The sequence below is a fragment of the Schistocerca americana genome, chromosome 4, assembly GCF_021461395.2.
Source record: "Schistocerca americana isolate TAMUIC-IGC-003095 chromosome 4, iqSchAmer2.1, whole genome shotgun sequence".
NCBI lineage: Eukaryota > Metazoa > Arthropoda > Insecta > Orthoptera > Acrididae > Schistocerca > Schistocerca americana.
In genome coordinates this window covers 725,207,824-725,235,209 of record NC_060122.1, presented here as the reverse complement: position 1 = coordinate 725,235,209, position 27,386 = coordinate 725,207,824, and the positions used below count along the sequence as shown (strand labels likewise).

General features: G+C 38.8%; 1 protein-coding gene across 1 annotated transcript in view; it reads right to left on the bottom strand.

Moving 5' to 3' along the window:
- Positions 1-27,386, bottom strand: part of LOC124612717 (probable 2-oxoglutarate dehydrogenase E1 component DHKTD1 homolog, mitochondrial) — a 348,152-nt gene that overhangs the window by 271,206 nt on the left and 49,560 nt on the right. Inside the window, exons 2-4 of the mRNA XM_047141074.1 lie at positions 26,702-26,822; positions 16,116-16,284; positions 9,060-9,279 (exon numbers count right to left, since the gene is read on the bottom strand). Coding sequence (XP_046997030.1) covers positions 9,060-9,279; positions 16,116-16,284; positions 26,702-26,822 — 510 coding nt within the window. The remainder of the gene's footprint in view (positions 1-9,059; positions 9,280-16,115; positions 16,285-26,701; positions 26,823-27,386) is intronic.

The following is a 27,386-nucleotide window of genomic DNA, read 5'->3' as shown; positions in this document are numbered from 1 at the left end:
TTTTTGAATCATACTCTAATAACATTTGGACTGTCATAGACTACACATATCTTAAAAATATATACGATACATAAAGACCCATATCCATCAACTATATAAAAATAAGTCACTGTTTAATGTTATTACTGAAAACCTCAAACAGTTCTTGACTAATTTACTTCACATTTTCAAACAGTCCTCTGATAAACAAACATTCAGACAGACATAGGCTATAAAAATGATACTCTATTAAATGTTCTGATGGACACAGACTTAAATACATAAAGATTCTTAGCAAAAATCTAAAAAAGTTATTGACTGATTTACTTCTGATTTTCACACAACACTCCAATAAATGCTCTGGTGGACAGAGGCTACCTATTTGTCAGTAATACATATGTGTATATGGAGAGAAAGAGAGAGAGAGAGAGAGAGAGAGAGAGAGAGAGAGAGAGAGAGAGAGAGAGAGAGAGAGAGAGAGAGAGAGAGGAAACATTGTTAGCAAAAATGCAAAAAGTCGTTGACTGTTTAATTAAAATTTTTAGAAGATGCTCTTAATATATTTTTGTATGGACATTTTTCTTTAATATAGTAGTATGTAATGTATGTATAATACATACAAGAAAATGTTGTCAGCAAAAAGCTCAAAAAGCTCTTGACTTATTTGCTTCAGATTTATACATGATACTCCAACAAATGTTTGGAGGAACATAGGTTACATTTTTTTAATATGTATGGTACACAAATATATGTGCAATACTTAAAGAAGAAATGTTGGTTAGCAAAAATTTGGGAAAGTTCTTGACCTAGTTTGTCAAATGTTTACATGATACTCAAATAAAGTTTCAGATGGACATAGGACACATATTTTTCAATATAACGGTAAATAAATTAAATTAATATGTAATGAGGAGATGTTGTAAGAAAAAATCTCGAATTGTTCTGGATCATATCACTTCAAGTTGCTATACGATACTCTACCAACATTTACAGTAGGTGGACTTAGGCTATTTTTTTTTTTTAAAAAAAAAAACAACATTGTACAGATATTCTGTTAAAATTAACCGTGAGAAAGAAAATGCTGTGCTGTGAAAATGTGCAGTTTCATTTTCTTTCTCACAGTCAGTGTTAACCTATATATCAGGGCATTTAAACCATTAAACAAATTGTTTCTTCTACATATGTTCCTTCTCCTTATATATATTTTAAACATATATTGTATACACAACAGTGTGCTGTTGTTTCCTTCATTACAGTCAGTTTTAAGAGGAAAGAGGAATGTAGTATTTATGGGTCATCGGCTTACCATTAGAATACTACTATGGAATCTGAATTATCTGAAACTTTGCAGTCCTACCCATTCACAGATTAAAATTATCAGAAATACTGTCACCTGAAGCTACAATCTTCACACAACTAGCAGATGAAGTGGTCTCTCCTGTATCCCTTATATTAATGATCCTAACAGATTTATCCATTCATTGTAAGTGACTTGATTTTCCAATCAAGATTTCATATGCAATAACAATAATCAATGCTCACGATCAGAGAGAGGGAGGGGGAGGGGGGGGGGGGGGGGAAGGAGAGATGGACAGAGAGGGGGAGAGGGAGAAAAGAGATGGGGAAGTAGGAAAAACTGAAATGAGGGTATGGCATCAAAAGCCGGGAGGCCCCATTCGGGGAAGTTCGGCCACAAAGTGCAAATCTTATTTCATTCGACGCCATACTGGATGACTTGCGTGCCTATGATGAGAATAAAATGATGATGAGGACAACACAACACCCTGTCCAGATAAAATCTCCAACCCGGCCAGGAATCAAACCCAGGCCTGCTTGCATGGGAGGCAAGCACATTACCACACAGCTAAGCAGGTGGATGAGGAAGTAGGAGATAGGTAGAGAGGGGTTAGGAGGACAGGAAGAGAGACTGGGGAAGAGGAGATGGACAATGAGATTGGGAAGGAGGAGGAGATGGATAACGGGAGGGGGAGGAGGACACGGACAGAGAGAGTGGGGAGAAGGAGATTAGGACATATATATGATTCCCATACCTATTTAAGTATGTTGGGTGATGCTGAGGGAATTAGATTAGGAAATGAGACACTTGAAGTAGTAAAGGAGTTGCTATTTGGGGAGCAAAATAACTGATTATGGTCAAAGTAGAGAAGATATAAAATGAGACTGGCAATGGCAAGGAAATCGTTTCTGAAGAAGAGAAATTTGTTAACATCGAGTATAGATTTAAGTGTCAGGAAGACGTTCCTGAAAGTATTTGTATGGAGTGTGGCCATGTATGGAAGTGAAACATGGATGATAAATATTTTGGACAAGAAGAGAATAGAAGCTTTTGAAATATGGTGGAATGATGAAGATTAGATGGGTAGATCACATAACTAATGACGAGGTATTGAATAGAATTGGGGAGAAGAGAAGTTTGTGCCACAACTTGACAAGAAGAAGGGACCGGTTGGTAGGACATGTTCTGAGGCATCAAGGGATTGCAAATTTAGCATTGGAGAGCAACGTGGAGGGTAAAAATCGTAGAGGGAGACCAAGAGATGAATACACTAAGCAGATTCAGAAGTATGTAGGTTGCAGTAAGTACTGGGAGATAAAGAAGTTTGCACAGGATAGAGTAGCATGGAGAGCTGCATCAAACCAGTCTCAGGACTGAAAAAAATGTTCAAATGTGTGTGAAGTCTTATGGGACTTAACTGCTAAGGTCATCAGCCCCTAAGCTTACACACTACTTAACCTAAATTATCCTAAGGATAAACACACATACACATGCCCGAGGGAGGACTGGAACGTCCACTGGGACCAGCCGCACAGTCCATGACTGCAGCACCTTAGACTGCTTGGCTAATCCCGTGCGACCTCACGAATGAAGACCACAACAACAACAACAACCTATTTAGCAATTGAAAATCACTGCAAATGGAAGTAAAGACATCTTTTGTCACTGTGAGGGATCCTTGAGTGCTCAGGGAGAGGTGGGTTGCATGGGGAAGCACTTTTTTTTTTTTTTTTTGCACTCATACAAAGGCTAAAGTAGCCTGAGATCTGCGGGTTCATGCCTGTTTTGAGCAGCTGAGATTCAGAGACACATTCCTTGTATTATCTACTGAGTGGATTCCCAAAGGAAGTGTGACTACATACCCATCACAAACTGAAACAAAAATATAAATTACTAATATACATGTGAAGTGACTATAACAACCTATAAGCACTAACAAGATAACAATAAAAAATAAATACCAAGGGACATAGTATATAGCTCACAGAGCCAATGAAAGAAACCTAAGCTAAACATAGTTTTTCGTGCAATTGCATTAATGGTCTGTTGATTTAATCAATGAGAACTAATTCAAATAAAATTGTTGTGCAATTTTAGTTTACAAACATACACACAGAGGAGTTAATGTAATGCTTTTTCATTATTTTATTTTGTGGGTTTATAGCTTGTCTGTTACAATTTATCTTTGTCAGGAAATAGTTGAGAATTCTGTTCATAAACCTATATCAGGTGCTGCAAAGACATAAAAAAAATTTTAAAAAATAAAAAAACTGTGCACCTGGTAAAGAATCGAGCCAAGCCCACTCCCTTGTCTTTTATGTGCACTGCTCATGAGAACTGAGTTACATAGGCATGACTTTTAACTCACTAACATCTAGAATTCTGTCAGTAACTCTATCCTACCTTCTATATGCCATCTAAGTAGAGATTGTGATGCTAGAAAACAACATACAGTATTGAAGGCTGAAAGTTGCATACAAAAAATAATACCTAGACTGTGGATAAGACATTTCCTGTTACATCACTTCTTCTCAGAGAGATATTCTAGCAAGGTAACCCAGTGAGGTACAGACAAAGTTGAAGCTGTCGAGGTGGCACGTGAGTCCAGTCTTAATAGGTCAGACAGCAAGAGCATTGCTCCAACACAGTTTTCCTTTGCCAGAAAATTTCATAATGGGAGACACAGATTAAAAGACTCATTCTAAATTGGACTATTTTTTTTAAATAAACAACTAACATCTGTTCACATTCATATACACTGCCAGTCATTAAAACTGCAACATCATGAACTTGGCATGAAATGTGCTACATGCTTGGATAAGTAAATGATTAATATTTCAGTGCAACCTCACAAAAATGTTGGTGTGATGCCAACTAAATTATGTATACAGAGATATGCTAACCAGCAGGCTTCTCATTCAAAAATGAAGGAATTCTGCTACCTGGAAGTAAAATAGCACATGATGGGTAAAGCTAGGAGGACATAAAAACAGAATAGAACAGGCAAAGAGGGAATTCCTGGCCACAAGAAGTCTACTAATATCAAATATTGGCCTTAATTTGAGGGAGAAATTTATTAGAATGTGTGTCTGGAGGGCAGCACTGTGTGGAAGTTGATCACTGGCAGTAGGAAATCTAGAAAAGATAATAACTAAAGCATCTGAGATGTGGTGTTATAGAAGTATGTTAAAAATTAGGTGGATTGATGAGATAAGAAATGAGGGGGTTCTCTGCAGAATCAGTGAGGAAAAGAATATGTGGAAAATATTGACAAGGAAAAGGGACAGAATAATAGGACATGTGTTAAAATTTCCAAGAGTAACTCCTACAGTACCTCATGGTGTCGAAGAGATAACTACTGCAGGGTGTAATACTTTATGCCTGGTATCAGTCAGTTCACATTGTAACACAGTCTGTTGGTGAACATCAAATATAGGTTGCTGGGAATCAATCCTTTCAGTTGACATTTTTATGTTCCATAAAATTTTGGACATACATCCACATAAATTTCACTTCTTGTTCTCATATTTTGTCTGTATATCATCCAGCCATCTTCAAAACGAGCTGAGATGACTGACACTGCAGCATCTGCTCTGTCATTTTAAACCCACATATCGCACCACTGCAGAGTAAATCACCTCGGCTCACTCTGAAGATGGCCAGACAGTATACAGCCAAAATATTAGAAGAAGAAGTAAAATTTATGTGGCTGCATGGCCAAAATTTTTTGGAACAATCACTGCGCTGCAAAAATATGAAGACATTTTTATGCTCTAATTTAGCAAATAACACTCATAATAGGAATAGCAACTGTCTGTATACCACCTATGATCTACTCCCTGTTCCACTCCCAAATAGAACGAGGGAAAAATGACTGCCTATATGCCTCTGTACGAGCCCTAATCTCTCTTATCTTATCTTTGTGGTCTTTCCGCGAAATGCAAGTTGGCGGCAGTAAAATTGTACTGCAGTCAGCCTCAAATGCTGGTTCTCTAAATTTCCTCAGTAGCGATTCACGAAAAGAACACCTCCTTTCCTCTAGAGACTCCCACCCAAGTTCCTGAAGCATTTCCGTAACACTCGCATGATGATCAAACCTACCAGTAACAAATCTAGCAGCCCGCCTCTGAATTGCTTCTATGTCCTCCCTCAATCCGACCTGATAGGGAACCCAAACGCGCAAGCAGTACTCAAGAATAGGTCGTATTAGTGTTTTATAAGTGGTCTCCTTTACAGATGAACCACATCTTCCCAGAATTCTACCAATGAATCGAAGACGACTATCCGCCTTCCCCACAACTGCCATTACATGCTTGTCCCATTTCATATCGCTCTGCAATGTTACGCCCAAATATTTAATTGACATGACTGTATCAAGCGCGACACTACTAACGGAGTATTCAAACATTAAAGGATTCTTTTTCCTATTCACCTGCATTAATTTACATTTATCTATATTTAGAGTTAGTTGCCATTCTTCACACCAATCACAAATCCTGTCCAAGTCATCTTGTATGCTCCTACAGTCACTCAACGATGACACCTTCCCGTACACCACAGCATCATCAGCAAACAGCCACACATTGCTATCCACCCTATCCAAAAGATCATTTATGTAGATAGAAAACAACAGCGGACCTACCACACTTCCCTGGGGCACTCCAGATGAAACCCTCACCTCCGATGAACACTCACCATTGAGGACAACATACTGGGTTCTATTACTTAAGAAGTCTTCGAGCCACTCACATACTTGGGAACCAATCCCATATGCTCTTACCTTAGTTAGGAGTCTACAGTGGGGCACCGAGTCAAACGCTTTCCGAAAGTCAAGGAATATGGCATCCGTCTGATACCCTTCATCCATAGTTCGCAAGATATCATGTGAAAAAAAGGGCAAGTTGCGTTTCGCAAGAGCGATGCTTTCTAAAGCCGTGCTGATGCATGGACAGCAACTTCTCTGTCTCAAGGAAATTCATTATATTCAAACTGAGAATATGTTCAAGAATCCTGCAACAAACCGATGTTAAGGATATTGGTCTGTAATTTTGAGGATCCGTCCTTCTACCCTTCTTATATACAGGCATCACCTGCGCTTTTTTCCAGTCGCTCGGGACTTTACGCTGGGCCAGAGATTCGCGATAAATGCAAGATAAGTAAGGAGCCAATGCAGTAGAGTACTCTCTGTAAAACCGAATTGCAATCCCATCAGGACCTGGTGATTTATTTATTTTCAACCCATTCAGCTGCTTCACAACCCCAGGGATATCTATCACTAAGTCCTCCATACGGGAATCTGTACGAGACTCAAACGGCAGTATGTTTGTACTATCCCCCTGTGTGAAAGATTTCTCAAATGGTAAATTTAAAATTTCAGCTTTTGTTTTGCTGTCTTCTGTTGCCAGGCCAGACTGATCGTGAGTGACTAGATGGAAGCCTTCGACCCGCTTACCGATTTTACGTAAGACCAGAATTTCCTTGGGTTTTCAGCAAGATCTTTTGCTAAGGTATGACAGTGGTAGTGGCTGAATGCTTTGCGCATCGCTCTTTTTACAACAGCACGAATCTCTACTAACTTTTGCCTGTCCTCATTCTCCCGATCTTTCTTGTACCGCGAGTGCAACTGCCTTTGCTTCCTGAGCATTCTCCGAATAGCGTTGTTAAACCACGGTGGGTCTTTTCCATCCATAACCCACTTTTTCAGCACATACTTGAACAATGCGTGATTTACAATGTGTTTAAAATTTGCCCATAATTCTTCCACGTCCATTGTACTGGAAGTAAATGAAGTCGATTCATTTACTAAGTGGGTTGCTAACAACTGCTTATCTGCTCTTTCTAGTAAGAATACTCTCCTAGCCTTCTTGTCCAACTTTTTAACTTGTGTGTGTGTGTGTGTGTGGTTTGAGGTTTTTGGGCGCTAAACAGCATGGTTTAACTTAAAACCATAGTCGTAATGACAACATCATGATCACTAATCCCTGCCTCAACACTGACACCGTTGATGAGGTCTGGTCTGTTCATGGCTACCAGATCTAAAATATTTCCATTACGCGTTGGCTGTCGATTTAGCTGCTCAAGACAGTTTTCAGATAATGTGTTCAAAAGTAATTCACACAACAGCTTGTCTGTACCACCTGTAATGAATCCATAGACATCCCAGTCTATACTAGGTAGGTTGAAGTCGCCTCCAACTAATATAGCATGATCCGGGTACTTCTGCGATACAGAATGTAGACTCCCTTTGAATGATTCTAGAACTGTCACGGTGGAACCTGGTGGCCGATAATCACATCCCACAATTACCTTTATTTCCCCTAGCCCTGTTAAACGTGTCCAGATAATTTCACAATCACACTCTACTTCGACCTCAGTAGACACAATATTTTTGTCAACTGCAATGAAGAGCCACATTTACTTAGCATCATAACAGTTGGCTTATTTTCTCATAATTAGGTTTGTCTGCTTACACACTACAATTACTACCATGTTTGAAAATACACAATACACTAAACGTAATAAATTGCAAATCAATTAAAATCACCGCAGTTCTTGGACTAGTCTGCTAGTGAACACAACTCATAAAAAGCCTTCCAAACAGAAGCAACATTTAAAGTGATAGAACACATAGTTCATAACTTACATATTACAAAACATAATTAAGTTTTAAAAAATTTATATCTCACCAGAAAGCTTAGTTGGTGGAGAATCTTGGAAAACCTCCCACATAATGTTAAACTTGGTGTACTGAGGTTTTACTGAAATGTGTGATATTTAAATTGCATCTAAATTAAAAAATTCAAAAAGCAACTGACTTGTATCATTGTTAACACAAAAATTTTAATCATGTTTTTATACTGTTAAATTAATGAATAGAACTTGAAGATGTCATATTTTCATGAAAACTACCTTTAAAGTTTCCATTTGCCAAGTGAGTGTCAAAACCATTCTCTAATATGATTAGCTGTACTATTAACAGCAAGGATTGTGAGAATTTATTTTTAAATTAATCAGCACTAGAACAATATATATTTATCCAAGAGAATCATTTACATCTGGATCACTTTTAGGGCTAATATTGTTTTCTGACAAGCATCTGTATAGAGAGGTCACATTGTAATAGATAAACTGGTACTGGAAGTATAATTTCCAACTTCGGGTATTTCTGAGGTAAAAGTCACTCACAGACTGAATGTATTAATGAAAGGATGCAACTGTCAAATGCTCTGTACATATAATTATTGAGCAATACTACTAGAGATTTTGCAGTATATTATACTGGGCAGAGATTAGTTTACCTGTGAACAAATGGAGATCTGCAACAAATTTTATGACCAGTGTTTTTATTTGAGAGCTTGGAGAATACACAATGTATTCTTGACTTGGAGGAGACCAACATGATGAAAGTTAAGTACAATATTGTGTTTTGAACCCTTTAGCTGTTCTTGCTGTTAAGGAGCTTGTTGTGCAAACCTCACAACCTGTGAGTGCACTCACAAGGCTCAGACAAGAAAGGTGAATATGTTTCAAATGGAAGACAGAGACTGGAATACATACAACCAAATAGCAGATAATTCTGGGTGCAAGTGCTACTCTGAGATGAAGAGATCACCACAGAAGAGGAATTCATGGTGTTGTCAGAAGGGTGCACTTAAAGTGTTATTTGTGGCCTTATCTACTGCTCAACACATTATTTATATTGTGACTGATTGTCTTTTCTAATATCATAATCTGTATTATAAGTAAACAAATATATAAAAATATCTGTAGTCTATCAATATACCTGAGGCACAATACTGCAATAGTTCTATAAAAAATCCCATCATACTTTCAGCTCCTTCTCCTCCATACCTCTTTACAGTAACAAATTTAGTAGCCAGAAAATTATCAAATGCTTGTGACTTTAATAGTTCTTTGGCTAAGTTTTTCTTGAGACCACTATCTAATTCTTCAGATGATAGCCTCTCCATTCGCTGTGCCCACCATTCTCGCTCCTCTTCCTCCTACAACATTAATATAGACATCAATTTAAATACAGGAATACAATCATGTGTTACAGCACTGAACACATGAAGTGTGACACACTCAGATACTACTCCATTTTATGAAGCTGAAAACAGAAATATAAAATTAGAACAAACAAACAAACCATGAAGTGCAATAAATGGCATCTGTTGTCTAACAATTCAGTCTAAAACTGCAACAGACACATATAATCTGTCTCTCTAAGTTTCATTGAGTTATCTGCGAGTTCATAATTGTGACCTCTTGTTATGCTGTGGAATGAGAAAAATTTGCAATTACATTACATGGAAGGTACAAGGGACATTTCATAACTCATGCCCATGTTGGTGTTACTGTGGACTGTCTGGTGAACAACAATGAAAATTATGTCAGATGTGATTGGGAGCTTGAGAAAGATGCATATGTCTTTGCTTTTTGCTGTGTACTCTAACATAAAATTGGTGACAGGTAGAAATGGACACTGCAGAGATCTGGGGTAGTGTGACCAGAGGTCGTATATCACAATTGAAATTTTACACAACAAAAGCTCAATAGAAATCCACGTGCTTTAAGCGAAGTTTGTGGTGAGTTTACAGTGGACTGTAGCACAGATTCATATTGGGTTAATCATTTTTGTGGTGGCCATATGAGCATAGACGATAATCCAGGACTTGAAAGGCTAAAAAGTCAGCAGTTTAACAACGTGTGAAGCTTGTGGCAGATGTTCTTGGAGAAGATCACAGTGTAACATGTGAGGAAATCTCTAAAGACATGAGAATTCTCCCATCATCAATATTCCATATTCTGACAAATGATTTGAAGAAGAGAAAAATTTCTGCAAGATGGGTTCCACAATGTTCGACTGCTGAAGGAAGCAGAAGTGACTGGACATTGTAACCATGCTCAAACAACAATTCGACTGTGAAGGTCAAAGATTCTTATATCAGACTGTCACTATTGATGAAACATGGATTAAAGGCTTTGAACCAGAGTTGAAATCACAGTCCAGTGAGTGGGGAACTTCAGATTCTCCATGTCCAAAAAAATTTAGATATGCTCATTCAAAGCTCAAGCAAATTATGATTCTTGCTTATGATCATCAAGGAATCATCACGACAGACAGATTCCCAAGTGGAACTAGTGTCAGAGCAGTGTATTACAACCTCATGCAAAACCTGTGCAGAAATATGCACAAAACCTGACCTCAATTGCTTGGCAAAGTTGTAGACCAAAACCTGGACAAATATGGATGGGAAGTGTTGCCACATCCTACCTACAGTCCAGGCATAAGTTCACCAGACTTTGACTTGCTCCCAAAGTTAAAAAAAAAAACCTATGTGTGGACATCGTCATCCTTCTCTGCAGGAGCTTTCTACCATGGCTACACCAACCATTCGACAGATGAACAGAAGTGATGTCCTGAATGGAACAATAGAGCTTCTGAGATGTTGAGACTCAGTCAGAGAGAAGCAGGGAGACTATATTGACGCATTGTAAAGCAATACTGAAAAAAAATGCAAGTAAAAAGATGTCCTTCTGTGGAGTACAAGGATTTATCAAGCAGATATGAATTCAATTTTTGTTTGCCATTAATTTCATTATCTATTAAATTATTTATGTAAAAGGGTAGGTGGTTAGTGTAAATCATTTCTCCTTCTAATATTACATTATGAATGTTACAGTTGGTTTTGAACTGTGACCGATTATTGGAACAAACTTCATATGAGGGTAAACATAGTGTGAGGTGGTTGTTATTATGACCACAGTCTATGACAAACAGTCCCAAAACTCTGGAGGGTAAAATACATGCAACCTTTAATAAATGCAACCTTGCTAGTGTTCCAAGTTCCTAATATGTAGCAGCAGAAGAATGGTAAGATACAAACTGACAGCTTGCTATTTTTAATGCTGTTACTTCAATATTTTCCAGTCACTAAATGTGGCTACGATTTTTCCAGTATAACCAGGAAAATGTAATTAAAGCTATTTTCATTGATGTAATATGTAATTGAAGTAATATACCATCTCTTGTTAATACCAACATCTAATAATAAAATTTCAGTGCCATGTGACATATATGTGTCACATGAGCAAAGTTGTAGTTATATTATCAAAAATCCTTTAATACGAGAGATGAATTGCAACCTGATATGTTTAAGTTCAAAAGGAACTGATTACAATTATATCTGCATGCTTGGGATCAACTGTAGTTTGTTTAATGAGTTTCTTTGCAGAATTTACACTTTTTTAAGACATTTAAAACTAGGCATGATTTTCATATCCTTGGAGATTAGCTGGTACTTCTTCTTATATTCACCCTTTTGGTCTTGTCTTTGCTTCCCTGCCTTGTATGTACCTATCATGTTTATCTATTCTGCTTTTCAGGTATCAAAATATATTTATGCACTGATCAGCCAAGAACATTATGACCACTGCCCACTGCAACACTGGATGCCGCCTGGTGGTGTTGCAGCTATGTGGTGTGTTAGCAAAAGTATGTTCACCCTAGTGAGAATGTGGGCTGCAAATGGGGAAATCCATTAAGATAAGAAACTTTGACACAGGACAGATTATTACTATTCAGAGCCTGTGAACAAGTATCTGGAAAATGGTAAATCTGGTCGAATGTACTTGTGCTACTGTTGTGAGCATCTATGGAAAGAGGTAGAAGGACAGTGAAACTACCACTACGCACTAAATGGTTGGACATCCACAACTCTTCACAGAAGATGGGGTTCAGAGGACTGTCTACTCAATAAATTAAGATAGATGGTGATCTGTGGGATCTCTGCTGAAAGAGCACAATGTTGGTGCATGCACAATTGTTTCAGAGCACACCATTCATCATACATTGTTGAACATGGAGCTGCACACCAGACCACCCCTACATGTTCATATGTTGTTCCAATGGCATCATCAGTTATGGCCGCAGTGGGCACAGGATCACTGGGATTCGACCATCAGTCAATAGAAACATGTCAGCTCTTCAGGTGAATCACATTTTTGCAACACTAGGTCACTGGTCGTCTGCACAAACACTGTCATTTTGGTGAACAGTGGCTTTTAATGTGCAGTGTGCCATGGACACAGGCTGGTTGGAGCACCATTACACTGGGAGACATTCTCCTGCACTTGCATGGGACCTGTGGTAGTAATTGCAGGCACATTGACAGCCGTGAACCCCCTGCAGCCCTTCATGCTTGACGTCTTCCCTGACAGCAGTGTCTTCTTTCAGTAGTATAACTGTCCATATCTCAGATCCAGAACTGTGCCAGTGTGGTTTGAGGAGCGTTATAGTGAACTCATGTTGATGTCTCTCTGACCAAATTCACCTGATGTATATCCTATGCAACCCATCTGGGTCGCTATCAGATGTCATCATCGTGTACACAAATCAGTGGCCCAATATTTTAGTAAATTACCAGACCTATCCACAAACTGTGGGATCCCTGAGATGCAGAATTAGTGAAGTATTTCATTCCAGAAATGGACAAACATGCTATTAAGCAAGTGGTCATAATGTTTTAGCTCATCAATGTATATCTTCCAGATTCCCCTTTGTCAGCTGCAGCATTTAGTCCTCCAGCACATCCCACTGTGATGCTTTCTTCTTACTTATGTGCATATCTTAATCTACAGCTAACACATGTTGCATTACAATTAGCGTAAAAGCAATTTATATTCAACAGTGGAAAGTCCAGGATGGAATATTACAATATTACAAAAAGGATAGTTGCTATTCACCACATAGCAGAGATGCTGAGCCACAGATAGTCACAACAAAAAGACTGTCAGAAAATGAGAAATGAGCTTCAGCAAACAAGGCATGCGCGCGCACACACACACACACACACACACACACACACACACATGACCACAGTCTCGGGCTGTTGAGGCCACACTGCAAGCAGCTGCGCATGATGGGAGATGCAACCGGGTGGTGGGAGTAAGGAGGAGGCTGGGGTAAGGAGAGAATGGGATAGCAGGCTAGTGGTGGGTAACGGTAAAGTGCTGCTTGTGGGAGCATACAGGGATGAGGTGGAGAGAGGGTAAGGCAGCTAGGTGCAGTCATCAGGTATTTAGATGGAGGGCAAAGAAGGGGGGGGGGGGGGGGGGGGAGTGGTTAGTGGAAAAGGAGAGATGTAAAAAGACTGTGAATGCATTGGTGGAATAGAGGACTGTGTAGTGCTGGAACGGGAACAGGGAAGGGAATAGAGGGTAAGTACAGAGACTAACAAAGGTTGAGGCCAGGAAGGTTACGGGAATGTAGGATATATTGCAGGGATAGTTCCCACTTGCACAATTCAGAAAAGCTGGTGTTGGTGGGAAGGATCCAGATGGCTCATGTTGTGAAGCAGTCATTGAAATGAAGAAGGTTGTGTTGTGCAGCATACTCACCAATGGGGTGATTCAGCTGTTTCTTGGCCATAGTTTGTAGGTGGAAATTCATGCTGACAGACAGCTTGTTAGTTTTCATACTCTTGTAGAACACAGCACAGTGGTTGCAGCTTAGCTTATAGATCACATGACTAGTTTTACAGGTAGCCCTACCACTGATGGAATAGGTGATGCTTGTGATAGGACTGGAGCAGATGGCGGTGGGAGGATGTAAGGGACAGGTCTTGCATCTAGGTCTATTACAAGGATATGAGCCATGAGGTAAGTGGTTGAGAGCAGGAGTTGTGTAGGGATGGACAAGGTTACTGTGCAGATTCGATGGGTGGTGGAATACCACTGTGGGAGGGATGGGAAGGATAGTGGATAGGACATTCCTCATTTCAGGGCATGATGAGAGGTAGTCAAAACCCTAGCTCAGAATGTGATTCAATTGCTCCAGTCCCTGGTAGTAACAAGTCACAAGGAAATGCTCATCTGTGGCGGAACAGTGAGACTTTGGGAGGTGTTGGGTGACTGGAGAGATAAGACATGGGAGATCTGTTTTTGTACAAGGTTGGGAGGGTAATTATGGTCTGTGAAGGCTTCAGTGAGAGGGACCACTCATCCCCAAATCGCTCAACATGCAAACTAACCTTACATTCATGGAAAGAACCACAATCCACCACCTAGAAACTGATCCCAACCTTGTCATCATACCTGCTGACAAAGGCTCCATCAGTGTTGCTTTGAACTGCAATGATTACCTGGCAGAAGGACTCTGACAGCTGTCAGATTCATCCACCTACAAACCTTGCCACAGTAACCCCATTCCAGAAATCCAGCAGGATCTCCAGTCTCTCCTCAGATCCATAGGCCCATCCCAGAACCTCTCCTCACCTCTACCACTCCCCACACTCTTATCTTCTATATGCTTCCTAAAGTTCATAAAACCAACCACCTAGGGTGCCCCATTGTGGCCAGTTACTTTCCCACACTGAGAGTTTCTCTGCTCTTGTAGACCAACACATTCAGCCTATTATCCACTATCCACCATCCTATACAGATGATATCAATCATTTCCTCCACCAACTCTCCACAGTTCCTGTTCCTTTACCACATGGTGCCCTGCTCATCACTGTTGATGCCACCTCTCATTACACATACATCCCTAATGCCTATGGTCTTACCACTATTGAACACTATCTGTCCCAATGCCTGATGGATTCCAAACCTACAACCTCCTTCATAATCACCATAACCAACTATATCCTCACCCACAATTATTTCTCCTCTGAATGCATTACCTACAAGCAAATCTTGGGTACAGATATGGGCACTCACATGGCACCATCCTATGCCAACCTATTCATGGGTGATCTAGAGGAATCCTTCCTAAACAACCACAATCCCAAACTGCTCTCCTGGTTCAGATTCATTGATGATATCTTCATGATCTGCATCGAGGGTGAAGACACCCTGTCCAAATTCCTCCAGAACCTCAACACCTTCACCCCCATTCATTTCACTGGGTCCTACTCAACCGAACAAGCCACTTTCCTCAATGTTGACCTCGACCTCAAAGACTTGTGACTCTGTACCACCCATGACTGGAGCAAGTGAACCACATTGTCAGCCAGGGTTTTGACTACCTCTCATTGTGCCCTCAAATGAGGAATGTCCTACCAACTATCCTTCCCATCCCTCCCACAGTGGTGTTCCACCACCTGCCGAACCTATACAATAACCTAGTCCATCCCTACAGGATGACTGCCCCCAACTCCTGGCCTCATGACTCATATCCCTGTAATAGACCTAGATGCAAAACCTGTCCCATACATTCTCCCACCCCACCTACTCCAGTCCGGTGACAAGCATCACCTATCCCATCAAAGGTAGAGCTACCTGCTAAACCAGACCTAGCTGCCCTACCCTCTCTCCACCTCATCCCTGTGTGCTCCCACAAGCAGCACTTTACCATCCTCCACTCCTAGCCTGTTGTCCATCCCTCTCCCCATCCCAGCCCCCTCCTTACCCCCACTACCCAGTTGCATCTCCCATCATGTGTGGTCTCAGGGGCCAGAGACTGTGGTCGTGTTTGTGAGTTGCATGTACATGAGTGTGTGTTGTATGCTCTATCTCCAATGCAGGCCTTGTTGGTCAAAAGCTCATTTTCTGACAATCTTTATGTTGTGCCTATCTGCGACTCGGCATCTCCGCTATATGATGAGTAGTACTTTCTGTTCACTTTCAGATATGTGGCAACAGTAGCTTATGGTTGTGATGACTTTAATTTTAGATTGAATGTCTCTTATTTTTATGTCTTTTGATACATATATTTCTTCTTTGGTAATTTATTATAGAGAAACATAAAACAAAATTTCCCCATTTGACAACAGCAGAGCTCCAGTTCATTTATGAAATTAACAACAATAAATCCAATTACAATTCAGGGATATACCTCAAGATAATTAAACTCTGCACTAAGTGGACCACAATAAGTTTTATGTAGAAAATGAAGTATATCACTCAGTGACCCAGTCTCTGCGTCCATTAACAAAATTCCAGAGGTATTATAATTCTCATCCTCAGTGAGCCCATAAAGCCTGTAGTTAAGCTCTGGAACATCCCTGTAAAGAAAATTAAACAGAAATAGTATTATAAATGTTACAGAGTATTTTCATTCATAAACATAACAAGGAAATTTACAAGAAAAATGTAGGGAAAATTTTTAGTTTCATAATTAAAATGTGGAGACACCAGCATGAGTAATGCCTCTGACCGGAGGACACAAACAGCTGAATGAAATGTCTGGACTCCTAAGAAAGCAGTTTGATGGAGAACTTTGTACCACATCATTGTCTTGTCTGTCAGGTTATGAGCAATAGAGCAGTATTGTCATATCAGCATGTTGTCTCCATTATTGGTATGATCTCTGTACCTAAAGCTACCACAGTGGTGACCTGTGACATTCGTGTAATGCAAAGGGGAGAGATGTTTCATTCCGTATTGTGATAATATATGGTAACAAAGCAGCCATCATGTATCAATTACATCACATTATCATCCCCTCAAAGCTGCACCTCAAGGATTAACATGAGCGATGTATATCATCAGCAGAAAAATTGTCAACCAGTGCTCAAATATGAGCTAAATATGACTATGGATGTTACAAGCTCCAGCAAGCCTCAACAATGGCTGCCATCAAATAATCTACTGTTGGGCTTTGTAGGAGATTCAGTATCAGGTGCACCAGCTCGTGAGTCAGCAGGACAGGTCAGACTAAATATGAACAATAACATGATTTCTGTACCAACTGCATCTATCACATCATGAACGCGATTAGGAAATATGACCACCATGTAAGGTGGAGCACAACGGGCCAGCATTACCTGGACTCAGTTACTGGATTTGCAACCACACTGCAAGTGCTCCGTGATACTTTGTCAGTTATATTGTTTTGCATGACAGCATCAGTGCAACCACAACCTGGTCATACTTCAGCTCAGCGACTCAGCACACAGTCCAAGTTGCCACCATTCAGGCCAGAGCAATCAGCATATTGGTATGTGACAGTAGAATGTGTATTTATTTCACTGAGAAATTTGGATGATAACTCTCACTTTGTCACATTAATTTGCCACTTAGCAGAGCATGCTGACATTATCAGCAAGTTCATCCTCATGCCACATGCCTCATATGTCAAACTTAACCACACTCACCCGTGTTGAAAGTGCACAACGGCGTAGTCATCATCCTGTCAGGACACCAACTTGTGTGACCAACACTCCACTGCTTTCCTAGAGGCCAATGATGCACCGAGCGCCACCACCATGTAAAGGTCATGAAATTGTTGGTATCATGTCCAGTTTGGTGACACTACACGTAACTCCCAGCCTCCTTGCAGCTACCCAAACTCCAAACATAGCCCACAGTGCGTGCACCGGTCCACGTTGACATGTCAAGCTGCCCATCCCCACAACATGTGGGACAAACATTCTCCACACCACTCCCATCGCCAAGTGGAGAGCTCTGTATATTTGATCGAGAAATGCATAAATACTTTGACGTCAATATGGGGTCAGACATCAGTATGGTACTGGAGGGCAATAATGAGATACTATCTGGCTCAACATCCCTACAACCCATTCTATGAATGACTCACATAGCACTGTGCATGGAACCATTAACTGTACCTTGGAACTAAGCTCAGATCAACCATTTACATTGACCTGGGCATGAGTGAATTAACTTCCTATGGCACTTTCACATTTCACTGGGTTTAAGAAATGCAGCGCTACTACATCATGACACTGGATGACTTATCCTAGAGCTCTTTGCCTCGAGGTTCCTCATCCATCAGAAATTACCTCATGTCCTGCTAGGCATTTGCATGATGATGATGATGATGATGATTTGAACTGTAACATACTAAAGAAGTGTGTTATGATGATGGAGAATCTAATGATGTCACATCCACTTTATCTGGACACTCTGTGCACTCAGCACCAACACACAGTGCTATCAGAAAATTAGCTTTGCTTCTTGTAACGTCAAATGGGGTGATTTCAAATGGTTTTGTCGTTATTTTGATTGTAACTTTCGTATATATTGTTAGATTAAATTGATTGTTATGGAAGTGGTAGGGCATATGTGTAATGAATAAAATATCCCAGAACCAGAAAGTGTATGTGTAGGTATATTTATCTCAGGCAGGTAAATAAAGTATCTGCAGTCACCCCATGGATTGGGGTGATTTCAGACACATGTGTTTTTTAAATCTCTGTTTGAAGTTACAGTATATAGAGGGCGAATTCAGATAGTTACTGCCTTTTTTTTTTTTTAATTCTTCATGCTTTTTATTTTATTTTGGAGAAATTTTACACATTTTAAGGTAGCCCTTTGTTATGAATAAGTGATATGGAATGATATAATGAATTTTATATATTACAGATAAGTTTTTATTTTGGAAGAATTTAATAAAAATTTTTTACAGTTCTTAACTGAAATATTAGAAACAGACAGAAACAAACAAAGTAATTTAACTAAAAGGTCAAAATAATTTTTCTCACTCATCATTCTAAATTAAGTTGCAAACACTTTAAATAAATGAGTGTCTTTGAATCTAAAGCACATCTTCTTGAAAAATGAACATTTCTCTCTTCTCAACTGGTGTGGGAAGTATTCTCGAAATTTGCAATTTTTGTATTGTATCTTCATCGGGGACATTAGGAAACACAAATATGTTTTTACTCTGCTTGGGTGGACGCAACAATTTCACACTTACTTCCGTAGCACCAACATTTGTGGCCACTCCAACATACTGCCTTGTTTGCTCCTTGTTTCCATGTTTATATTCATACTCTGCAACAAGAAAAGCCTCTTCTTTCAGCAGTAAAACTTCATTGGATGATGTTTCGTTTTCACTTTCACTACTGCTAGAAGCACTGTCACTTGTTTCAGCACTGTTTTCGTTTCCCTGAAAATCTTGGCCAGTGATTGATTTTCCAGGTTGAGCGTCTAGTTTGCAGTGGCAGTGGGAGCTACCAAGCTTATTTGGAGGATAACCAATTTCTTTGAGCATTTCTTCAAAAGTGGAAGACTATGCGTCTGCATTGCTTTGCTGGCTCTCCTCATTATCAGGCAATTTTTTTAAGACATTATCTGGATGAAAAGGGATTAGGCCTGTGGTGTGAAATCCACCCTTTATGTTTTCCTTGTAGTTTGCTGAAATCTTAGTCAGTTTCTGCTTCAGAAGAGATGGGAAGGCATCCTTGGAAATGGTCCCACGAGTGTGTTTCTTCCAATCAGTTAATACAGCTCGCCACACTGCTTTCATTGGCCTGAAGAAGCTTACATGGAGCGGTTGGAGGAGGTGCGTGCTATTGGGGGGAAGGAGGATGAATGACATATTGTTCCACTTACACTCTTCAATAACAAGTAAAGACACGTGACCTGAATAAGTTGTCTCTAATCATAACTGTTGGCCCGTTTTGCCTCTTCAAATAGGGCAAAGTGATTGTAAATAACCAGTCTTCAAATACTGGCAGATCAAACCATCCACTTTTGTTCCTATTGAAACAGGTTCCTTGTGGTCCACCTTCTTGCCACATGTCCCACAAATGCTCTGACTTGTAAAGGACATATGGAGGAAGCAGTTTCCCATCAGCACTAGCTGCCATCATTATTGAGACACTAGATTTTGATGAGTCCATCACTTTTTCAGCATGCTTACTCCCTCGTTTTGTAATTATTTGCTGCTTGCCTGGATCATCTGACATGTTAGTTTCATCATAGTTGATCATGTTGCTAGGTGGGAGATTTTCCAGCTTTACCTTGATATTGGAGAAAAACATCTTAACAGTCTCTTTGTTCACATCTGCACTAGTTTGTTTAATATTTTTGCTTAAGCAAACGGAAAGATCTTCTGATGGTTGTTTGAGGAATAAATGCATCCATTCTTATCCTGGCAAATTATTATGAAATTTCTTTACTTTTTGGCCAGATTTATCAAGGTAGCCTTTAACTAAATATCTAATATCCAATTTAGTGAAGGGAAATCCCCAATGTGCAGCCCTCAAGATACCGTGCTTCAACATTTCTTCTTCTTCTTTATTTAGCACTGGTTGTTCTCCCATTTTTTCGGATGTGCTTCCTGCACTTTATTTTGTAGGGTTGATTTAGGTATACCATACAAATCACACGATTTTCGGTACGATAATTTACCACTCTGAATATCATGAACAGCTTTATCTAAAAGTTCCAGGTCATAATTACACCATACTGTAGCACCTCTCTTGCTCTTATACGTTCTTGGCATTGTCTGAAATCACCCCACACAGTACACAGTTTTACAAAAGCTGTCGTTATTTTATAACCTTGCACAAAAAACTTGTACAGAAGTTGTCTCAATGCTGTTAGCTACAGAGGGCATCGACAATTACCGTTACAATAAATTCCTGCTCGGCGCAACAAAAGAAAGTTTCCACTTTACGATAATGCATGGATTTTTAACACTGAGACTGTTCATCAGTTATTCACCTAGGGGAACAATTGATGCAAAATAAAATTTGTGGAAAGCGATAAATGCAATCTTGCACTTAAAATAACTAATGCATGGATGTTAAAATAAGTAAGTCTTTGTTTCTATGCAGTGGCAAAGAGCAAATAAGCCATACTGTCCGATCTCACCCTGGTGTCCGAAATCACCCCGTTTGACGGTACTGTAATTATGCAAATCCTAATCCAGTTGAAACTGATTTTCATTATCAGCAAGAAAACTGACAAGGTCCAATAATTGTTTAGCTTCACAATTTTTTCCTGTATGGGCCACAATAAGGTTAATCCAAGAATATTGCAGGCTGATTTTACTTCAAGTGTTACAGTATATTTGTGTATGCTACCACTATTTTTTGTGTTGCAACCAGTCATTAGTGACAGACTTGCTAAGGAAGTAAATCAACTGTCAAAATTGTAATAGAAAGTTATGGTACAATGTAAACAATTTAGAACTCACCAAATAGTAAAGGTGATGAGTCACTGACAGACACATAAACATGACTGAAAAATTTCACTAACTTTCAGGCTGGGACAGCAGCAATGGGTTGTGATGGGTGGAGTGGGTGAGAGGAGAAAGGAGGAAGGGAGTGGAAGGGAAGGTTGGGGAAGGGTGACTGATGCCTGTAATGGCAGGTGAACATGATTAAAATGCAGCAGGAAAAGGCAACAAGTACACAAAATGGGAACACAACACAGCAGTGGCATCAGTGAGTTGGTGCAGCACTTGATGACAATGACATGTAATGAGGTGGAGAAGTGAACTGGGATGGACCGGCAGAAAAGAGGAAGAAAAGACTGCAGGGAAGATGGTGTGGGTGCAGACTGAATGACATTACAATCCTGGAGCAGGATGTAGGTGGGTATGGAGCAGGGAACTAGTGGAGACTGAGGCCAGGAGGATTACAGGAATGAAAGATCTGTTGCAAGGAAAACTTCTACCTACATACTTCAGAGAAGCCAGAGTTTGGGGAAGGAACCAAATAGCAAGGGTTGTGAAGCAGCCATTGAAACTGAGCACGCTGTGCACAGAAGCATGTTCTGCCATTATGTTTTCAGCCCTGGTCTCGGCCACACTTTGGTGGTGGCCATTCATTTGAATGGATAGTTGGTTGGTGGGAATCTGGTATATCACATCACTGCTTTCACAGGTGGCCCTGTCTCTGATGAGACTGGAGTAAGACGTGCTGGGTGATTGTATCATATAAAATGTTTTCAATGGTGCTGAGCAGTCATGCAATATTTTTTGAAAGAATAAACTGTCACTTTACAGTATATTACTGTATTTTTCTTCTATACTATCTAGATTTTGGCTTTTACACCATTACTGTATACAATGCTGAAAGACGATTAACATGCCACATGTGGTAAAGTCAGTCCAAAGCAGATAACAAGACTGGCACATGCCTCTAAGAAGACAATAAGGAAGCTGAAGCCGTTTCAAATTGAGGAACACTTGCTGGAAAGTGTTGGATCATTTGAATTTGTCCCAATTTTTCTTAACCCTACTGAGCAGGATATGCAATTTTGGCCTCTTTAGGTGTGTATTTACCATGATAATTGATGTTTTCAAAAAATGATATTCTTTAAGATTTCTTGGTTGAGGAAGCTAAATGATGGCTCCCTGTAGACAGTTAAATTACATCTCTAGGCTCTGTATGTGCTCCTCCTATTGACCCTGTAATAATGATGGAGTCTTCAAAAACTGTGATGTTTGCTAATGGTACAAGGATACTGGTAAAGGGGTCAAACACACCCATAACAAATACGACTGAGAGGATAGTGGACTAAGTTTACAACCAGTTCACAGTTCCTAATCTTATAAAAACTCATACTATTCAGTTCCAAACAACTAGAAATGTTTGCAATGACATGCTCTGGATATTCTACAGTATTAATTTATTTTGTGAATATGTTTCACCTTTCTAGGCCATCATCAGACAACAACTGACTTTTCTGTTTATAAAAATAAAGTTGTTATTGGAGCAGCAACAATGACTTAATTAACAAAATAAAAGTAACCTATGTGTAGTATAACAAGTGTCCAGAGATTAGTGGGTACTCACTAAATGAAAATCTTTGAGTGAAGTTCCTTGGCATACAAATGAAAAACAAACCGACGCGCATATGTATAATTTAACCAAAAAGTTAATTTCTGACTACTTTGGACTTAGAAATCTCTCTCACTGCATATGGTATTACTTGCATACTTTGCATTCTTTTATTCAATGCTGTCCAACAACACAATCATCTAGAGCAGTATAACAATGGTCAAAACAATATTCATACCACAGAATATGTAGTAGGAATATTATGTAAAATTGACAACTAAACATCTTTGCAGAAGCTTTTATAGGGATCTCGGTATTCTTATCATCGCATGTAAATAGATTTGATCCACTGCAATACTTGTAGTTAATAATATGTTTGTATTTTAGATGGACCATCAAATTTACAACCACAATACTAGAACAAAAAATTATTTCCAGATAGACTACACCTTTCTGTACAGGGTTCAGAAAGGAGTTTTCGCTACTTCTATAATTTAGCAGAATACTTGGGCTGTGTGTGTTGTGTCATTCCATGATTATGTTCCTCAGTTTCTCATTTTAGGTAGACTGGCTTTTCCATAGCTCTTCATTTCCAGAAATACGGGAAGCCTTTGGAGGCAGATTCAGACAGTAAAATGTGTGGACCTGCTGCTGTCATCTGATTCCTTTGAGAAGTTATTATGTTACTGCAGCTGTCTGCAGGCAGGTTTTCAAGAAGCAGAACTACAGTGGAAGATAGCATGTCACCACTTGTTCTAGATGCATTTTTATGCATTGGTACAGATAATCATTCATGTTTCCAGATATCTGAATAATGTAACATCCATTTCACACCAAAGGATGGCAATCAAAGCTTTTATCTGAATGTGTTTACACTGTGTGTGAGGTGACAAAACATTTAATGTCTCAGCTGCTATGGTTTTGAGAGTATAGAATTAAACCTACGAAATTTCATTGCTCACCATAGCTTGGCTCATCCTATATGTGGAAACAATCTTTGCAGACAATGCTAGAAACCTGGTACACTGCCAGAAGTGCCACACAAGCTGAGAGTTAATGCTCACAAGTGGACCATGTATGTTCATTACTTACGCAAGTGAAGTATTGTTTTTTTAATCTCTATTATGTCCAAGTGAGTTGTGAGAATAATGTGTAATGTCCTCCAACAAGCTATGCAGATGACACTTCAATCTTATTCTAAGGCACAAAGCCTAATAAGCTAAAGTGTTTTGCAATTAATGGTGTAACTGAAATCACAAACTATTTCAATGATCAGATAGTCAACATGATTATAAATAAATCTCAGTTACTGAACCACTTATTATTTTAAGAGAGAGTTTCCATTTTTAAAGTAATTTTACATATATAAGGAAAATTAATGTATCTTACAGTTATATGATTTATATACAGTTCCACATTCATCTAAGAGTATAAGAGTAACAACACAGTATCCCCCCCCCCCCCCATGTTGTATTTAATAGCAATTGCTTGTGTCTACCATTTATCAGAACCTGCACATAGTTTTCTTACTTTGAAGTTTATTGCTTTGATTAGATCATATGGTCTAGACTTATTTTCTGTATACAGATTTTTCTGTCACAACAATACAAGCTGAAGCTATGCAGTAACTTTGACTTGAGCATAAAATAAGTCTGTTTTAAGAAAAACAGGAATTAAATCAAAATAGGAGTTAATAAGAGTTTCTTACACACAGTCTTTGCTACCAATTCAATGCCTGGTACAGAGATACTATTTAACTCAGATAATATTTTCTCAGTTACAAATAATTTACAGCTGATCCTCACTAAATATTACTGAAACCCAATAAAAAAGATTTCATTACCTTCTTGCTGTAAGATAAAGTCAAATATTAACAGAGGTCAGTAATAGTGCTCACCACACCAATATACATGACACATGTCTTGTCTTCACAACAGAAGTTACTAATTGCAAATTTCTTGGTTTATATGTGGATGAAATCTTCACTGAGTAAGCCAAATCAATTTTCTATATTGGAAAATAAATAATTGCTAACATGTTCTTAGCCAGTCACTACTGGACAATTTATGATGTGTAGAGGATTCACACTTGTCATGGAAAAGAGCAATTAGACTTATACATACTCTACGTATCCCATATAAAATCTTGTCATGAAATATTTTTTCCCGAATAAATACTTAACAACAAATATACCCATTTAAATTAACTTGTTTCTCTTTAACATATTTTCAACAGAAAAATACATTTTTCAAAGAATTTTTAACAGGAGGTGTAACACACTGATTTATTATAGGATACTGCATATGTTATGAAACAGTTTAAGTAAGAAACAGTAGAAAATGAACTTCATTATAACAGGAATGTAAAAATTGATATAATATCCATCAATTGTTTCATGCATCACATGTTATTATTGTGGTCTTGATTCTAAAGACTGGTTTGACACAGTTGTCCACAATACTCTACCCTCTGCAAGTTTCTTCATCTCTGCATAGTTACTGCAATAGTTACAGCCACTTCAACATGCAAACCACAGCTCAACCCTTACTCTTTCAACAGTTTTTATCTCCCATACTTCCCTCCATTACCAGATTCACTGTGTCTTGATATCTCACGATGTGCACTATCTTATTATCCCTCTGTTAGTCACTTTGTGCCATAAAACTCTTTTCTCCCTGTTTGATGCAGTATCCCTTCATTAGTTACTTGATATATTCACATTATGTTTAGCATTCTTCTGTAGCATCATGTTTCAAAAGCCACTATTCTGCTGTTTCCTGAATTGTTTATCTTCAACATTTGACTTTCGTATAAGGCTACACTACAGACAAATACTTTCAGAACAAACTTCTTGACACTTAAATTTATATTCAGTGCTAACCAATATCTTATTTTCACAATTTTTTTCCTGCTGTTGCAAGTCTGTAGTTTATTAGGCAGGTGCATAAGTTTGTAGCGTTTTTGTTTGACATGTTGGTATTCCAGTAACTACGGGTTTATTTATCAACTGTTATTTTTTATTTGCAGTTCACTGTTATTATTTGAGTTTAAACATTGTCATTTTGTCATTTGGAGACAGTGATTGAAGCTGTGGACACTATAAAATGGAGTACAAGTGGAAAGAAGGGAACATTTTTGACATTTTCTTCTATTTGAGTTCTATAGAGTGGCGACAGCAATGGAGGCAGCAAGAAATATGTACACTGTATATGGGATAATGCCATTGGACTGAATATGTCAAGAAAATGGTTTTCTCATTTTAGGAGGATTGTTTTGACCTTAGTGACTCTCCACATTCAGGAAGACCTTCAGGGTTTGATGATGATGTTTAAACGTATTAATCCACAATGATCCATGTCAGTATACTGGAGAACTGGAAATGTGGTTAACTGTGATAATTCCACCATCGTGCAACATTTACATGCAATGGGAAAGGTTCAAAAATTGGGTGTAAGGGTATCACATGCTCTAAGCTAAAATCACAAGAATCAGCGGATGGCCATATGTGCATCTCTGCTTAGGTCATGAACAACAGTGACCATTCTCATGCTGTATCATTACTGGTGATGAGAAATGTTGCCTTTATGCTAACATACTTTTTGGAAAAGAAAGGAATGGCTGAGCCCTAGCAAAGCAGCAACTTCCTGTACAAAGACCTACACACATCCACTAAAGATAATGTCATGCATCTGGTGGAACAGCAACAGTGTGATGTATTATGGACTGCTTTCCTGAGATGTAACCATCACTGCTGACATTTATTGTCAACAACTGAGACATTTTGCACATGCAATCCAGGAACAGTGACCAGGAAGACTGTGCAAGGATCCTTAAACTGACTCACTAACAACCATTACAGTAAAAAAACTGAAATGTTTAGTCCCACTTGGAGCTGATTCATTAAATCAAAATCATACATTTACAAATACAAGTTACTAACCTTGTTTCCTCTATGGATATAGGATTTATATCAGCTTTCTTATGTCCATGCTCTCGGTATGCTTGAACAAGTCTGCATAAGTTACCATTCCTGTTTCTTGCCTCTATAACATGTTCTGGAACTAGAAGCAATTGGGAAAATTAAAACCATTTCTTGTGCAACTAATAAACCTTACTCACTGACAAAAAATTTTGACTGTTGCAAAAATAAAATAATAATAAATAAATAAAAACTGCAATGACTGGAAAATTTAGTAAATATACATTTTCAAATGCACAATGGACCTAGAACATGGGGAAGGAGGGGGGGGGGGGGGGTGTTACAGATATCAATGGAATAAGTAATTTTTCAGATTTTGATTTGATGTCTTTTATCAGGGATGTTAAACAGGTCTATCACTCTGAGTTATGTGTAGGAGATAGCTCTCTTTCAACTGATTCAGTTCTGAGAATTTCAGTTATTAGTTCCAGATATTGGTATAAATCAGGTGCTATGTTATATTTCCATACATGTCCATCCATTTAATCATAGCCTTAGTAACATCTTTGTTCTTTCAGAAGAATGCATTGTGATGATGCTAATTATTTAATCATAGATGGCTGTTCTGCAAGATTTTATAGAATACAAGTTAAACATACAGTTACTGTTTCAAAAGTGAGTTTGATTTTTGTAAGGTCTAACTTGC